This window comes from Sturnus vulgaris, chromosome 9 (genome assembly GCF_052056855.1).
Source record: "Sturnus vulgaris isolate bStuVul1 chromosome 9, bStuVul1.hap1, whole genome shotgun sequence".
Taxonomy (NCBI): domain Eukaryota; kingdom Metazoa; phylum Chordata; class Aves; order Passeriformes; family Sturnidae; genus Sturnus; species Sturnus vulgaris.
In genome coordinates this window covers 1,448,488-1,466,212 of record NC_142251.1, presented here as the reverse complement: position 1 = coordinate 1,466,212, position 17,725 = coordinate 1,448,488, and the positions used below count along the sequence as shown (strand labels likewise).

Genomic DNA, 17,725 nt, shown 5'->3' with positions numbered 1-17,725 from the left:
TTCCTTGGGGAATAAAAAAACCCCAAACAATAAAAAAGCTCCTGCTCTTCATCCCTGCTGTTATTTTCATTCCTTTGTGTTGTGTTTGCACGGAAGCTTCACAATTCCATCACAATTCCATTTGCTGCCTCCCACACGGAGCTGGTGCCTCCCAAATGCAGCAGGTTCCTGTGGAACCAGGAGCAAATCCTTCTAGAATCCCCAAAAAAAAAAAAAATTTAAAAAAAGAGGAATTTTGGTTTTGTGCTGTTACCTGAGTTACCAGCGAGGGCATCAGGATATATTTGGATTTTGGGATGTTTTTTGCTTCTGGAAAAGCTGTAAATTCATTTTAGATGATGATTTTGGAATTGAATATTTGTGCTTTCCCATAAAATGTATTAAAAGTATGGAAGTGTTGTTTCATCCTGCTTTTACCTCCCACTCCCCAGTTGACATCAAATTCTTTGCTTCTAAATTACTTTGGAAAAGAACTTGGTGATAAAAGAGCAGGGATTGGGGTTTGGGAGTTGCTTTGATGCTTTCCTGGTGTGTGGTTTCCATCATTTATCTGTAATTTCATTATTTAGAAAAAATTAAATGAATATAAAACATTCATTTAATGCCATGAAATTGTCAGCAACAAGAAGTAGAAGAGGTTATGGTTTATTCTTGGCTTGGAGTGAAGATTTAATTTCAATTTCACTGAAAATTCCTGGTCAAAGTGCAACAACTCATCCCAAATTTTGGGAATTGAGAAATTCCACGAGATCCTGGCAGTGGCTGCCAGGTTGGAGAAGCCAAATTCGTGGATCCCACAAAATTGGGGTGGGAATTATATCCAGAAATTTGGGATGGATGCAAAAAATAGAACACGAGGCAGGTGAGCAGCACTCCTGGGAAAGAGAAGCTGCAGAATTCGTGCGATCAATTTCTTGGATTTGAGTTTTCCTGGAATTCCACCCATTTTAGGAGCTGTTCCCGGGAATATTTTTCATATTCGTGGCACATTTTCTGCGCTAAGAACGGCGTGTTACGGGCATTGTAATTGTAAATGACAGCCTTTAGCTGGGTGAAATTCTTAATTAACTCCCTAACGAGCTGCCAGGGCAATTAGCAAAGCCGGGGCTTTTAAAGGATTCGGGGAGAGCTGGATTTCATGGATGTGGCTGAGGAAATTCGGCTTGGAATTCAATTTTGGAAAAGTCCAATTTGTTAATCCGTGTTTCATTGCTCCAGCGCTGACCGGGACACGTGGATCTGATTCTTTGGGATTGTTTTTTTTTAGGAAAACAGGAATTTTCCTAAAATGTTGAATGCAATTAGATTAATTAACTTGCCTGAGATAGAAAGAGTTAAAAATGGGAATGAAGCAGCTGAAAACAAAAAAAAAATTCCCCATTTCAAGGGGAGGACAAAATTCCTCATGGAAACTGGGACTAAAAATCCATTTTAAGGCAGATTTGTCCAACAAACTGAATTATTCATGGCAGCTTCAATGGCGGGGAGGGGCTGCAGGGAGATTAATTAATTAATTAATTCATTACCCCCCTCAGCCTCATTAGGGCCACTGGAAGCCCCCTGGGTGGAATTTCTGTCGTGTCCAATTAGCATCTCATTAATCCAGAGGTGACTCTTCCCTCGAGGAGGGATCCCATCCCATTGCTATGGTTCTGAATTGATTAATTGGGATCTGATTTTATTAATTGGGATCTGAATTTATTAATTGGAATCTGATTTTATTAATTGGAATCTGATGCTGGCTCGTTTGATTCTGATGGTCCCATTTGCAGACAGAACAATTTCCAGTTGCTCTCCAAATCCCCCCCCAAAAAAAAGAAACATTCCCTTTGGCTAAAAACTGAATTTTCCCAGTTTTTATGTCTAAACACACCCATATTGGTGCCTGGGGTTTTCTAGGTGGGCTCCTCACCCAAAAACTTGGGGGGAAAAAAAAAAAATCAGGCTCAGGCCAAGTTTTTATTGTCCTAAATTCAGGAATAATTTTGCAGCTGAGTCTGCTCCTCCCCTGGAGGTTTCAGAGCTTCCCATGGGAGATTTTGGGGGAATTGTTGGAAAATTGGGATGGTGTGCACGTGGAATATGTGTGAGAATTGTGGAATATGTGTGAAAATTATGGAATATCCTGAGCTGACATCCAGGGGTCACTGACCCAACTCCTGCCCCACAGGACGATCCCAAAATCCCCCCCTGAGCATCCCTGGGGGCTTTGGGATGTGCCTGGCACCCCCTGGGGAGGAATTTTTCCTGATATTTCCAAGGGAATCAACTCCAGGGGCTGAACTGAGCCCAAGTGATGCTGGTTTTGTTTTTTCATCATCCTCATTTCCTTTCCCTGCATATCCAGGATTTTATTTCCAGCTTTTTCTGTCGTCCATGGAATAACAGATCCTGGTGGTCAATGAAAACTGTGGGAATTCCTGGTGTTCCAGCAGCTCAGTATCCCATCCTTCACCAAAAAAACCCGAAAAAAACCCCAAAAACAAAAAAAAAAACCCCAACAACATCAAAATATTTTAAAAAACCCCAAAAACAAACACCCAAAAACCAAAAAAGCAAATTCAAAAACAAATAAAAACAAAAAAACCCCAAAAACAGAAACCAAAAGAACCCCCAACAACAAAATATAAAAAACAAACAAAAACAAAACAAAACCCAAAACCAACAAAAAAAAAAAAAAGAAAAAACAAAAAACAAAAGAACCCCCAATGACAACAATAAAATATAAAAAACAGCCAAAACCAAAACAAAAAACCCAAAACCAAAAACAACAGAAAAAAACAAACCAAAAAACAAAAGAACCCCCAACAACGACAAAATATAAAAAACAAGCAAAACCAAAAAAACAACAACAAAAAACCAAACAAACAACAAAAAAAAAACAAAAACAAAAAACCCCAAACCAAAACATAAATTGGAAAGGAGGATTGGAAATTCCTCTATTTATGGTGGAAAAAAACCCCTAAAATGCAATGTTTAATCCAAAAACGTGATGGGCAGAGGATAAATTTTCCACATTTTCAAATATTTCTATAAGGAAGAGGAAAATCCATCCAAATCCAAGGGAAGAATCTCCAGAGAATAAATAAAACTTTGTGTTTGACCAGAAAAAAAAAAAAAAGAACCCAGGAGTGAAATTCTTCCACAGCCCCAAAGTTAGGATTTTGTAACTCTTGTTTTTTTCATCTGGTTTTTAATTTGATAAATTTGTTTTTCATGTTTTATTTCCCCGAGCAGCCCAGCAGTCAAATTGAACAGAAATTGTTTGATGATCTGCTCAGTGCACAGCAAAAATACCCTGGAATTTAAAAAAAAAATATCTGAGAATCAAACCCAGCAGTGGAGCTGGAGAATGACTCAAAATTACAGATTTGGAGAAGAAATAATTCCATGATTTTTGATATTTCTGCTTCTGCAAAAACAGCAACTTCAGAGTAGAATTTCAGAGTCAATTATTTTCAATTTCAGGGTCAATTCTTTTAAATTTCAGAGTGAATTATTTTCAATTTCAGGGTGAATTCTTCTAAATTTCAGAGTAAATTCATTTAAATTTCAGAGTCAATTCTTCTAAATTTCAGGGTGAATTCTTTTCAATTTCAGGGTAAATTCTTCTAAATTTCCGACTCAATTATTTTCAATTTCAGGGTAAATTCTTCTAAATTTCAGAGTCAATTCTTTTCACTTTCAGGGTAAATTCTTTTCAATTTCAGGATAGATTCTTCCAGCTTGATCTTTGCAGTTGATTTTTAAATAGAATTCCATTGGCATCTCTTGAATTGCCATGCTGCAGAGATTTTTCTCCAGGAAAACCAACCCAAGGTATCATCACCACAATCTATTTTCAATTAAATTTGGTTTAATTCCGTTCTCCCAGAATCATTAAGGTTGGAAAAGAAGCTCCAGGATCAGCTCCAACCTCCAGGGAATGAATCCATTTTCCCTCCTGATTTTTCAGCTTTGTCACTTGAAGCTTTTCTTTGATTCTCTCGGGTTTGTCACCTCAAATTTTTCATTTAACCCAGGCTCAGAGCATCCCAAAATCCAACTATTCCAATTTAGTTTTATTTCCAAAGGCCAGGCAATTATTTCCCTGGGCACAATTCCGTGGGTTTGTTGTTTGGGTGGATACAAAGATTTCCTCCTCCAATAAGGGAGATAAATGTGTTTTCCTTGGGTTCTGTTCCTAATAAAACAGTTGGGATTTCACATCTAGGAGGCTAAAAATAGCCAGGCCTTGGGTTTAATTACAGAGTTTTCTTTTCCTGAGGATTGTGTGCCATGCAGGTTTGGAAAGGTTTTGTTTCCAAGGAAACAAATGCTCTGTGCACCGTGCATCCGACGGTTCCTGCAGGGAAAAAAAACAAAAATTCCATCGGGAAAATGGCAACGGGAAAATGGAAATGGGGAATGGAATTGGGAAAATGGAAATGGGAAAATGGATCAGGGAAATGGAAATTGGGGAAATGGATCAGGGAAATGGAATTGGGAAATGGCACCAGGAAAATGGAATTGGGGAAATGGAATTGGGGAAATGGAATTGGGGAAATGGAAATTGAGGAAATGGAATTGGGGAAATGGAATTGGGAAAATGGAACTGGGGAATGGAATTGGGAAAATGGAATTGGGGAAATGGAATTGGGGAAATGGATCAGGGAAATGGAATTGGGAAAATGGAACTGGGAAATGGAATTGGGGGAATGGCACCAGGAAAATGGATCAGGGAAATGGAATTGGGGAAATGGAATTGGGGAAATGGAATTGGGAAAATGGAACTGGGGAATGGAATTGGGAAAATGGAATTGGGGAAATGGAATTGGGGAAATGGATCAGGGAAATGGAATTGGGAAAATGGAACTGGGAAATGGAATTGGGGGAATGGCACCAGGAAAATGGATCAGGGAAATGGAATTGGGGAAATGGAAATTGGGGAAATGGAATTGGGAAATGGAATTGGGGAAATGGCAGCAGGGAAATGGAATTGGGAAAATGGATCAGGAAATGGCATTGGGAAAATGGAATTGGGAAATGGCATCAGGGAAATGGCATTGGGAAAATTCTATCAGGAAAATTCCATCAGGAAAATGGATCAGGAAAATGGAATTGGGAAAATTCTATCAGGAAAATGGCAATGGGAAAATGGATCAGAAAAATGGAATTGGGAAAATGGATCAGGAAAATGGAATTGGGAAAATGGCATCAGGGAAATTCCATCAGGGAAATGGCATCGGGAAATGGGATCAGGGAATTGGGATTGGGAAATGGCACCGAGGAAATTCCATCAGAGAAATTCCATCAGGAAATGGCATCTCTCCCAGACCATTCCAGGATTTTGGGAATAGTTTGGGAATTGTTTTTCTGTGCTGATGTGGGAAAGGGCAGAGCAGGGCCAAGGGGAGAGGCTTCCCAATTCCATCCCCATCCCCCTGAAAATTAGGGAAATAGGAGCAATAAAAACAGTCTGAAAATCAAAGAGTGGGCAAACAACTTGGGGAGAGTCCAGGTGCCAGAGTCCAAACATTTTTGTGAGTGGAGGGGTCTTTTTTTTTTTGGGAAAACTTTGGGAAAAGCTTCACTTCTCCCTGTTCTGAGATAAGGATATTTGGAGGGTAGGGAATGTAAGTGATGAGGAGTTACAGTGAAATTCATACATTCACTTTGTGTGACGTGGAAATTCCTGGGAATTGGGATTAAATCCCTCAAACGACTTGAACCTCTCCCTGAAAACTGCTCTGGGAGCAGCACTTCCCCACCAGATCCAAAGGAGCTGCTGGAGAGCTGCAGGGGGACTTCCCAAAGCCATTATTCTGGATTTTTGAAGTTTATTGTTGAGCCTCCTTGGAGAACAGGTGCACCCAGGTGGAATTTGAAGGAATATCCACTTCCATTCCCAAAGGAGCAGCTCCAAGGCTCTGTTTTTCCATACCAGGCTCTTCATAACAAAGCTCAGCTTAACTGTGTGCAGTTAACTCAGGGAAATGTTCTGGCACATCCACTCTTCCCAAATTATTTCAAAATTTAGTGCTGTTGTGAATGTTCACAGTTCCCAGCGTGCCAAAATCTCCTGGCTTGGCTGAGTGCACGGAGAAAGGAATATTAATGTGTGCTGGAATGGGAGTTGTTTTCCATGGAAAAATAACTGCTGTCAAGAGGAGTTAATTGTTAATTTTTTTGGTGGCAGAAATTTAAGGTGGAATTAGAGAAGGGAGCTTCAAGGAAATGATCCCAGAATTCCAGACAGGTTGGGAATGGGGGAAGGACCTCAAAGTTGAAATCATTCCCTGGGCAGGGACACCTTCCACAAGCCTCATCCAAAGGATCTGTGAAACTGAATCCCAAGGTTTGCTGGTTTCCCAATATTTTCTCTCCTTCAGTTGTCAGAAAGGGTTTGGGAAACTGAAGATTCCCAATTTTTCAGGGTTTAGGATCTGTTTTAGAGTGAGAGTCAGGGGTTGGAGAAGAGCTTTGTCTTTAGGATTGCCAGGTTTAGATTGTCCTGCTCCGAGGCTCCTGCCATTCCCAGCTTTTCTTTGGATGCTGGAGGGATGTGACACCCGGAGATGGGACAGTGGTGACCCCAGGCATCCTTCAGGACCTGCTGGTGGCCGTTTGCAAAGATTTGGGATCTTCTCCTCCTGGGATCACCTTGGCCGTGGTGGGTGTGGAGCTTGAAGTGAGGAAATGTGTGGAAAATGGGATTCGACTTCCCCGGCCGCCACAAAAGCTGATGGGACGGGAAATCTTGTAAAACATTTCCATGCAGATGGAAATCTGTGCTCCGAGGAATTTGAGGGATGATGGGAATGAGCATTAGGGGGAGAGGAGAAAGGAGCAATCCGAGGAAAGTGCTGCTTTTCCCTGGCTCCTGGCAGGAAATCGCTCCTTAAGTGGCGCTCCCGAATTGTCAGCTGCTTGTTTTAACACAAAATGTGTAAAAAAACCCAGCCCTGCTCCTCTCCACGAGATGGGAAAGCTCTGGAGAGCTGCAGCTTCAGGGCTTGGAAACAGGGAAAAAAAAAACCAAAAACCTGTGGGGGTTATAAGTCATAATATTGTGACCTATTGCCGAGGCAGTGATTTTATTATGGGATAAATCAGCGCTGTGGAGGAGCTGCAGGGAAACCAGGAAGGTTTGGGAATGCTCAGGGCTTCCCATCCCCATCCTGCTCCTTGTTCCATGTCTGAAAAATCCAGATCTTTGTGTGAATCCAAGTGCAGCTTTGGGTGCTCCAGGCTGGAAATGCCACATGGGGGTTTTCTTACTCATCCAGGAACATCCAAGGGCTCTGCTTCCCCTGGGAAGAGAATTCCAGCTGCTTTTCCAGAGGTTTCCCTGGTGGAGAGGGACCTGGAGTCAGAGCCTGGAGAGCTCAGGATGCTGGAGAGGAGAGATGGCTCATCCCAGATGATCAGTGTGGTCCTGATCCACAGGGAATTTGGAGGAAAGGAGGCTCAGGAGGGACCTTCTGGCTCTGCACAATTCCCAAGCAGGAGGAGCCAGGTGGGATTGGGGATCTGGGAAAAGGGAACAGGGACAGAAGGAGGAAGGCTCAGGTTGAATTTCTCCATGGAAAGGGTGGGCAGGCACTGGGAAGGGCTGGAATCCCCATCCCAGAGGTGTCCAAGGAATTCCTGGATGTGTCACTCAGTGCTGGGACAAGGCAGGGATTGGGCACGGACCTTGAAGGGCTTTTCCAACCTCAGTGATTCCATGAATTCCAGCACTTTCCTTTGTTGTTTCATTATTTCATTTCATCCCAGCACTGCTGCTTCCCTAACTGAGGGAATCTCTGCATTCCAAAGATGTGGAGCACCAAAGAAATTCCATTTGTGGTGGTTCCTGCTCCTGGAATCACTTCCATGCTGGGAACCCCCATCCCTGCAGCAGCTTCTCCACACGCTCTGAAAGCTCCAGAGAAGCTGGAAGGAGCCAGAAAAAATGGAAACATCAAATCCCAGCTCCCTAAAGGTGCAACAAAACATCAGGGAGGTCAGGATGGAATCCAGATGGGAACCTGGGAGTGTGCTGGGAGTGATCGCTGCTCATTCCCAGCTCCCGAGGTTCCATCAGTGCTGCTGGAAAGATGTCAGCAGAGCTGGTGTTGATGGAAAATAGATCCAAACATTCATTAATTGCCAGCTCAGCGAGCCCCAGACCCCTCTGCACGAAGCAGCTGCCACTGTTGAGTCATTTGGTTGGAAACTCTTCAGGAACTTTGCAGGGATCAGATGATTTTCCTGCTTTTTTTTCTTTTTTTTTTTTTTTCTTCCCCGTGTTTTTTGTTCCCTCTGCTCCTGGTACAGATTTTCCTGCCTGTGTCCCTCTCCCCCCACCCTGTCTGGTGGCTCTGGCTCTCAGTTTGGGTGAAAGGTTTGCTTGGAAACTGCTCCTCTTCCACCTTGAATTCCTGGGATAGAGCAGGACCCGCCGGAAAAATGGGATTTTATTGATGGGAAGATGGGAAGGGAAGTGTTGGTGAGGAGCATGGAGGTGATGTGTCCTCCTGGGGACGCTTTGGGGTTGGATTTGTGCAGCACAGGACAGGGGTGGGTGAAATTCCCACTGAAAAACGAATTTTAGGGATTCTGGTTTTGGAAAACATCAAGTGCTTGTGCCATTTTCTGAGAGTTTGTATCCAGAGCTCTGGGAACTGAGAGGAACCTTCTGGAATGAGTCCAGAGGAGACCATGGAGATTCTCCCAAGGGCTGGAGCCCCTCTGGAGCCAGGCTGGGAGAGCTGGGGGTGCTCACCTGGAGAGGAGAAGGATCCAGGGAGAGCTCAGAGCCCCTGGCAGGGCCTGAAGGGGCTCCAGGAGAGCTGGGGAGGGACTGGGGACAAGGCAGGGAGGGACAGCACACAGGGAATGGCTGTGAGCTGGAAGAAGATGGATTTAGATGGGATATTGGGGAGGAATTCCTGGCTGGGCTGGAATTCCCAGATCCCCTGGATCCCTGGCAGTGTCCCAGGCCAGGCTGGAGCAGCCTGGGACAGTGGAAATGTCCCTGGAAGGTGACACTGGATGGGATTTAAATTCCCTTCCCAACCCAAACCATTCCAGAATTCCATGATTTCATGACACACCAAATCTCCTGCAGGTTTTCACCCACCCTTCTGTTGGTACAGCTAATTTTTACCAAATCTCTGTAAAAAAAAAAAAAAATCTGAAAATTAGGGTTTCTGAGCTAATTATTGGGAGTGGGTCTGTGTTTGGGGATCTGAAATTCCCAGGACTTCATGGAGGATGATGGTGTTTATTGTAAAGGTTGGTAAAATAATATTCCTGGAGCTCTTGGGCAGCCTGTTCAGGAAAAAGAAGGGAATTAGAATTGCAAATCAGGATTTCATCATCCTCAATCAGCGTGGCCAGCAAGGAGAGATGAATGAAAACTGCTCAGGAGCCCCAGCAACTGCAGCCTTCCCAAATTAATAAATGGCTTTGTGCTCCCCAGAGTGGCACTGGCATGTGGCAAAAAACCCCAGGAATTTCAGTATTTGGGAAAGGGTCGATATTTTATATTTCAATATCTGGGAAAAGGCTGAGAAAAAACAGACAATAAAATGTAGGATCAGTGTGGGGGAAGCTCCTTTTGGGGTGGTTTTTGATGATCAGCTGGGGTGGTTGTGTGTTATCCTGATTATTCCATAATTAGCAACGAGGGGGAAGAAAAATATTCCTGGAAACATATTTAACATTTATTTATCTGGGGGTGAAAACCCCCAATATTACATCAGTGTAGGTCTTCAATCTGAGAAGACAGAGCACGGAATAAACTTGATTTTTATATTCTTGTGCTTCTGGTTTCTCTCAAAATTCCCGAAATATCTTCTGGTGTTTTTCAGGCTGCTGTGAGGACAGGGAACATTCCTGAGCCTCCACAGGACCCTGCTGCTGATTGAGGGGATAAAGGTGCCCGAGAGCACTGGAGAGTTTCAAGGCAGCAGGAGAGCAGGGGCTGCCTTATGTAACTTTGCTCAAAGATGTGGGGAAAAAAAAGAAAAAAACCCAAAAACATTCCAGGCTGGTTTTCCGGTTTCTGTGTGATTTTTCAGGAAATGTTTGAAGTTTCCCTGGAGGAGCATCAATGTTGGGGCTGCCAGGATGGCCCAGTGGGAGGAGGCTCCTCGTTAGCACGGCTTGCAAAGGCTAATTAATAAATAGATGGAATCTGGGAGATGCAAAGGAACAATTTTGGGGATTTGGGAGGGAGGGAGACCCGGTGGGTTTCTGATCCCAGCCCTGGGATTTGATTCATTTCTGTCCTGTTGATCCTGCAATTCTTGGGTTTTCACTCGGGATAATTATTGAACTGTCTAAGAAAACTCCAGGAGGAAAAGCCCAGGGAATAATTATTGTCCTTGTCACCTGGGCACCCTGTGATTACTGCCACGCTCCCTGCAATTCTCCACCTCAAATTCGGGATGCTGGATGCTGGGAAAGGCTGAGCTGTGAAAGGAGATGCCAGAAAAATGGGAATGGGGAGGGAAAAGTCACAAACTCAGCGTGGTGGGGCTGGAAAAACCAACAGCTCGTGGAAGTGGCTGCTCACAATTAGCAGGGAATTAATTTTGGCTTTTTTGGCAGCCTGGGACAGTGGAATGCCCCTGGAATGGGGTGGGATTCCAGGTCCTTCCATCCCAAACCATTCCACGATTCCATGATTTGGACATGTCTGTGTATGTGTAGATTTACCCCCGTCCATGGATACTGGGCACCTTTTTCATGGATAACAGGCAGAATTCCCTGGTCTCCACAAAATTCTTCACCACTGAGAATAAAACTGGCTCCTGCCAAACCCAAGTGGAGATGGAGCCAAGCCAAGGAGAGGTGCAAACTTTGGGAATATTGATCATCCACGCTCCATCCTGATCTCTTCCTTATACCTTTAATTTGCCCCTATTTTTATATGGGTTTTTTTTAATCTCTATATCAATAACGTCAATAGAATAAAAATATGGATTTATGTCTCATCTCCCAGTTAGAGGAGAGAACCACACACAGTTTTTCCAGTCTGGAAAAGCTTTTCCTTAGCTTTGAGTGTGTCAGAGCAGCTGGGGAGTCTGAGTGGGGTTGGAATGACACTGCCACTCTCCCCCTTCCCTGGATTTTTAGATTGGATTTTAAATTAGGATTTGGCATCTTAATTGCTGTAGCAGCTCCTCATTCTGCCTTTTCCAGCTCGGAGTTAACTGCAGGGAGAGGGGCTTGGATTGTGGATCCTCTGAGATCCGTGGGGTGAGCCCTGCTCTGTCCCCTCCTGCTGCTTTGGGAATAGGGAATGTTATGGATCACAGATGGCTGATGGAATTTATCCATCACCTATAGAAATCCTATTTACCCATCACTTATAGAAATCCCATTTATCCATCACCTATAGAAATCCTATTTATCCATCACTTAGAGAAATCCCATTTACCCATCACGTATAAAAATCCATCACTTATAAAAACCCCCTTTCCACCCTTTTCCCGACACCTTTGATTCCAGCTGATGGATCAAATCCCTTCCTTTGGTTGTCAAGGTGAAACGTTTGGAGACTTCAGGGGGGAGGAAAAAAAAAAAAAAAATCAGACCCGGCGAAGTGCAAACGTTCCGGTGCGTGCAGCGCGTTCGGTGCCGCCGAACTTTGTCCTTGCCCAGGGCAGGGAGCGCCGTGCCCGCCCTGCCCCTGCCCCTGCCCCTGCCCCTGCCCCTGCCCCTGCCCCTGCCCCTGCCCCTGCCCCTGCCCCTGCCCCTGCCCCTGCCCCGTCGCCTTTGTCGCCTTTGTCGCCTTTGTCAGCCCCGCAAGGTGCGGGTGGGGCAGAGCCCCGCCAGCATTCCCGATCCATCCAGCGCTGCTGGAAGCGCTTTCCTTCCCCTCCCTTTATCCATTTATCCATCCCTCCCTCCATCCCTGCCTCCATCCCGGTCTCCCAGCCCTCCCTTTGTCCCCGGGTCCCCTCCCGGCTCCGGCGGGGGCCGGAATTTCGGGAGCCGCTCCCGGGCGGATGCGGCCCCATCTCCCACCCACCCCTGACGTGTGGATGCACCAGGGATCCGCGCCGGGTTTGATGTGGAGCGGCGGGATTTAGATCTTGTAAATCTTGTAAAATTCCATTTTATGCAGAGAGAGAGAGAGAGAGAGAGAGACACACACAAATCCTCCGGCGCCGAGCGGGGCGAGGCTGCGGCTGGCGCTGGATTCCCGGGATTCTCCCGCAGGAGCAGCACCTGGATGGGGATGGACAGGGCTGGGAGGCACAGCCCCGCTCCCGGGTGACAGCGGTGACACAGGGAGTGACAACAGCGCAGAGCACTCCCCTCTCCGCTCGCACTGACCCCCGGCAGGGAGCTGGCAGAGCTTTGGTGCCGTTCCTGCTCCGGCGGGATGGACAATCCGGGCCTTTTCCCGGCAAAATCCGCTCCCCGCTGCCCGTGACCCCCTCACCTGGAGCCGCAGCCCCGCCGCTCCCAGCCCTGTGGATGCTCCCGGCCAGCGGGGTTTCTGCAGCGTCACAAAACTTTGCCTCTCGGCTCCGGAGGAAGGAGGGATGTGACCTGGAAAGGAGGAACGGGAAAAAAGGGGGATGTTGCTGCAGCGTGGTGGAAAAGCTTTTTTTTTTCTTTTTTTTTTTTTTTTTTTTCCCCCCCTTGTCTCGGGATCACTGGAAGGGATTATACAAATGAGAGCAGGAAGCTGCAGTCAGGGGGGTGCCAGAAATAGATTTATTTTTTCTTTCTCCTGCTAGAAATGAAGAAATTTGGGAGTCCATAGAGGCTGTTCCACAGGCACCCCCACTTTTTTGCTTGGCAAGGCATTTGCATTCCTCTAGAAAGTGACATCCACCTGCAAGGGGAGTTGCCATGTAATCCCAAAGAATAAAAACTCCTGGAAACATCTCCGTGCCACTGAGCCAACTCCAGAGACACCCAAGTTTGGAATAAGCAGGACATGTCCTGACTCTTTTCGGATGATAGAGGAGAAGGATCAGCCGGGAAGATGTTAAATATTAATATTTTACCCAATCGCCGCCATTCGTGGATTTGGTGAGTATGCCATGGGTTTGTCCGGATCACAGCAGCTCTGGTGGGCACCAAAGCTTGGAAATCAGGATTTTTCCTGGCTCAGAAGCAGCTGCTGGATGGGAACACGGATAAGGGGGTTCCTGGAGCTGAATCTTTGAATATTTTCTTCTGTGATCTTCCCTGCTCAGAGTTTGATCTGAGGGACCCCCGCGCCGCCTCCGAACGGGGACTGTGGGGCCAGGCTGGGGGAAGGATGGAAAATTTCCTGTTGTCCTGGTTTATTTTCCTTCTCAGGTGTTTATGAACCTCAGTTTTCCTTTAAAAATTAATGAGTCCCTAAAATGTCCTGTGCTGGAGCGATTCCATGGTGCCACCTCGTCCCTGTTGCATTTTAATGAGCAGATGGAGCAGCTGCTGCTGCCTCTGCTCCAGCCAGGCCAGGGGGACAGGGACAGCACAGGCACCAAATCCCAAAGGCATTTCCCAGGCTGGGCTTGGGACATGGCAGCAAAACCTCATTTGATGGGTAAAGATCCACTGGTGGAGTCTTGGGGTGGTGTGATCCATGTGATCTTCCAGTGTGGATAATCTGAGATAATTTTATAGAGATAATTTTATATTCTGCTTATTCGAATCCTGCCTTCTGTGATCTCACCTACACACAAATATTCTGGTTTGACACAGAATTTATCCTCTGTAATCTCATTATGGTTTTTAATGCTTGAACTGTGGCTCTGGGATCAAGCTAGAGGTCAATATTTGGATATAGGAATAAAAATATGCCTTGGAATGGTGCTGGGGAGGGATGGGTTCTCCAGATGTTCTCCAGAGCACATCCTGCTCCTCTCGTGGGCACTTCCAGGGGTTAAGAGAATGGGAAGGGAAGTGCTTGGAAAAGAGGAAAAATGCAGAGCCTAGATTAAAATGATGGAATCCTGGAATGGTTGGGTTGGAGATCATCTCATTCCATCCAGGAATTCCATCTCCAACTTTCCACTATCCCAGGCTGCTCCAGGCTGGCCTTGGACATTTCCAGGGATCACAGCTTCCCTGGGAAATCCATCCCAGGGCCTCACAGCGAGAAATTCCTTCCCAGAATTTCTTCTTAACATCCAATTTAACCCAACCTATCTCGGAATTTTTTCCCCTGGCTTCCCCTTGATGTTTTGCAGGGTTTGGTTTGGAAAGTTCCTCCTGAGGAGGAGCCCCAATGAGCCAGAGGAATATTGGGTGGGAAGTGTTAATTGATTTACCAGATTTACAAGTGAAGGGAAGAGGAGAGACCTTGTGCATTAATTATGGACAAAATCAACGCCCAAAGAGCCCAGGAAGTTCTGGGGAAAAAAAGGATTTCCTTTGGAGAAAGGAGAACTCCCATTTCTGTGGCTGCAAGAGAACAGAAACAATTTTAGCTCTAGGAACTGAAACAAACTGTGAGCAGCCCCAAAATCCCACCAGGAACATTGCCATTGGATCAGCCAGGGAAGTTTCAGGTGATTAAAACCCTGCAGCTCCAAGGGAGCCTTGGCAGGGTGTGAGTTTATAAAGGAAGGGATAAAATTATCCCAAAAAAATTCATTTCATGTGTACCCAGGTGCAAACAAAGCCAATTCTTCACCCCGTGCTGGCCTAGCTTGAGTCAGGCTGAGCCTTGCTAAACCAGCCCTGGTTGCTGTTCAGAGACTCATGAATTGCTGGTTGAAATGTCTTCAGGGATTTCTTTCCTCTGGAATAAATGTTCTGGGCTTCTTTGGAGCTTCTCCCTCCTCTGTCCCATCACCCAAAAGGAAATTTTGTGACTGGATTTTTCACCCTGGCTTAGGGAAGGTGTGGATTGGATTTGATGCCTTCCCAAGCCATCCCATCATTCCATGGATCACTTTTAGCTTCCATGTCCTGCCCCGAGCCCAGGGGAGGAGCTGGTGGCTCCCATCCCCTGGAGGATGATGTGGGACCTCGGTCACTGCTGATTTTGGGGGCACAGGGGAGGGGTGGGAATGGGGCCTGGATCACAGCTTGGGGAAATGGAGACTGGGATTGCACCGGGACACCAGATCCTGCTGGAGAAATGTGGGAATTCCTGCTTGTTCACTGGGATGGCTCCAAACTCAGGCTGGAGCTGCAGAGGCTGAGCTTTTGGGCAGAACTCTGTGCTGATGTGAAGTGGTGAGACCAAATCCCGGGATTTCTGCCAGCTCAGAGCTCCCAGATAGGAGCTGGAGTGGCAGGTCCTGCAGGAACACAAACATTTGTCAGGGCACTGATAACCACGGGATCAGGAGTCACCCTGACCCTGACCTTGACTCCCTCAGCTCCCCTGGTTCAGGCTGGGATCTTGCCCTTGGATGTGAGGCTGGAGGGCTTTTCCTTAATGTGATTCCACAATCATGGAATTACTGAGGTTGGAAAAGCCCTCTGAGACCACGGAGTCCCTCAGCACTGCCAAGGCCACCCTGTCCCCAAGGGCCACCATCCACAGGGCTTTGAAATCCTTCCAGGGATGGGGACTAACCCCTGCCCTGGGAAGGAATTCCAGGAAGGAATTTTCCCAAATATCCAATCTAAATCTCCTTTGGGACAACTTGAAGCTGTCTCCTGTTGTCCTGTCACTGTTCCCTGGGAGCAGAGCTCGGTCCCCTCCTCACTCCATGGACAAATTTCACTTTGATTTTTTTATATTGACTTTCAAAATACTCAGGGTTTGCTGTGGGAATTAACACTCTCCAGGTCTGTGGGTTAAACCTTCCAGTCACCTTATTTCCATGGATTTCAGCTGGATCTTAAACCATTTTGGTTTTCCTCAGGGATTAATTCCTCATCCTCCTATAAATAGGCAAGATTTCCAACGAAGCAGTGATTTATATGCAGGAGGTAGATTTGAGAGACAGAACTCTGAAAATCTGTAGGCACAATTGAAGAAAGGAGAGGCCAAATATTTCTCCTGTGCTCACAAGTGCCTGGAGGAAGCACAAAGAACTCGCTGTGTCTGCAGCTGAGACAGTGCCTGCCTGAAAAAAGGAACTGGGGAGAAAAGGATGGGGTTGAATTTGGCTGGGTGGGAAGCTGGATCCAGAGGGATTCTGCTGGAGGAATGGGGTTGGTATTTAGTGACCTTTCCCTTCTCTTCAGGCTGTGTCTTTTCAAGCCGTTCCTGGCTGTTTTTTCCTGCTGCTTTTGAAAGGCACAAGATAAGAATTAGAGGCTGCTCCTGACGTGTTTACATTTCCGTGTTTCCATTCATTATCTTCACATCCAGGGAAAGAATCTGGGGAGCTTCACTGGGATGGGAAACTTTTCAGCCAAGTTCATGGCCATCTCTGCCTGTCGTGCACACAGAGCTGTTTTTCCAGGCTGGTTCCTCCTGCTGCTCCCCTGCCTTGGCCGAGAGGCAGAGTCTGAGTCCTCCCCGGCTGCAGAGACCCCTCGGGAGGAGCCTGGAGGGGGGAGCTGCCCCCCAGCCTGGCTTTGGGCTCTCCAGTGAGAGAGGTGACAGCCAGGCATGAGCAGGAAGCCCCAGGATGACTTTCCCTGGTTTCAGGTGACTCCAGCAGGATTTGGAGCTGCTGGAACCGTTCCTGGAGCTGCTCCCAAGGGCTGGAGCCAGGCTGGGAGAGCTGGGGGTGCTCACCTGGAGAGGAGAAGGATCCAGGGAGAGCTGAGAGCCCCTGGCAGGGCCTGAAGGGGCTCCAGGAGAGCTGGGGAGGGACTGGGGACAAGGCAGGGAGGGACAGCACACAGGGAATGGCTGTGAGCTGAAAGAAGATGGATTTAGATGGGATATTGGGGAGGAATTCCTGGCTGGGCTGGAATTCCCAGATCCCCTGGATCCCTGGCAGTGTCCCAGGCCAGGCTGGAGCACCCTGGGACAGTGGAAATGTCCCTGCCATGGCAGGGGTGCAGTGAGATGATCCTTGAGGCCTTTTCCAGGATCCTGAACCATTCCAGGATCCTGTGAATGCAAACTCAGCTCTCAGCATTTCTAAGAAGTTCCTGGGCTTTTCCCACTCTCACACCTTAGCAGGCTTAGGAATGCAGATTCCTGCTTTGAAAGCTTGATCAGGATTTCTTCCCTAACCCTCTTCTCCAGGGGCTAAGAACTGGGATTTCTTTTTTCTCTTTTCTTTTCTTTTTTAGCTCCAATTCCCTGGCAGATTAGGCAATCCCAGGCACTCAGTGAGCACCACGATGGAAAAGGTTTTGTTTTTTTTTTTTTTTCTTCTTTCCAGCAGGAAGAAATGAAATTTAATAAGGGAAATTTGGGCTTCCTGCTGACCTGGAGTTTGCCATGCACAAAGAATCCCAGAAGTTCAGTGAATTGTTCTGTTTAATCCCCAGCTCTGCCATCCTGAGAGCAGCTCCCCACTCCTGCTGAGCCAGGCCCCTGTCATTTATCCCCTTGGAAGGTTGGAATAATGGAAGAATTTATCCCCTTTAGAAGGTGGGAATAATGGAAGAGTCTTTCCAGCATTCCCAGCCACTTCTGTGCTCCAGTTTTTCTGCACAGGATAAATCCAGGTGCCCCCTCTGGCTGAATTCCCTTCCCAACAGAGAGCAGGGCAGGTGGATTTGGGAATTTCCTCTGCTCCCCAAGCCCAAAGCTCAGCCCAAGTTTAATCCTAGGAAATGAACAAAAGATTTTCCAGTGCTTTTCCCTGTTCTGACTTGCACAGGAGCTTCCTCAGGATTTCTCAAAGGAATCCAGGTGTGATTAAAAACCTTTCCC

At 46.6% G+C, this 17,725-nt stretch overlaps 1 protein-coding gene and 1 long non-coding RNA gene across 4 annotated transcripts in view; one reads left to right on the top strand and one right to left on the bottom strand.

Annotated features, from left to right (window-relative positions):
- The window catches only part of PDE4B (phosphodiesterase 4B), a 172,813-nt gene that overhangs the window by 70,783 nt on the left and 84,305 nt on the right, over positions 1-17,725 (top strand). The window contains exon 1 of one of the 3 annotated variants that reach the window (XM_088169612.1): positions 12,637-13,023. The exons of the other annotated variants lie outside the window; for them this stretch is intronic. Within the exon in view, the coding sequence (XP_088025738.1) occupies positions 12,977-13,023 (47 nt within the window). The 5' untranslated portion in view covers positions 12,637-12,976. Of the gene's footprint in view, positions 1-12,636; positions 13,024-17,725 lie in introns of those variants that run through there. 3 annotated transcript variants of the gene reach the window in all.
- Positions 1,254-12,584, bottom strand: LOC148222762 (uncharacterized). Its single transcript, XR_015805301.1, has 2 exons — positions 12,425-12,584; positions 1,254-4,345 (listed from the first exon to the last, which is right to left on the bottom strand). It is a non-coding gene; the product is annotated as an uncharacterized LOC148222762 (long non-coding RNA).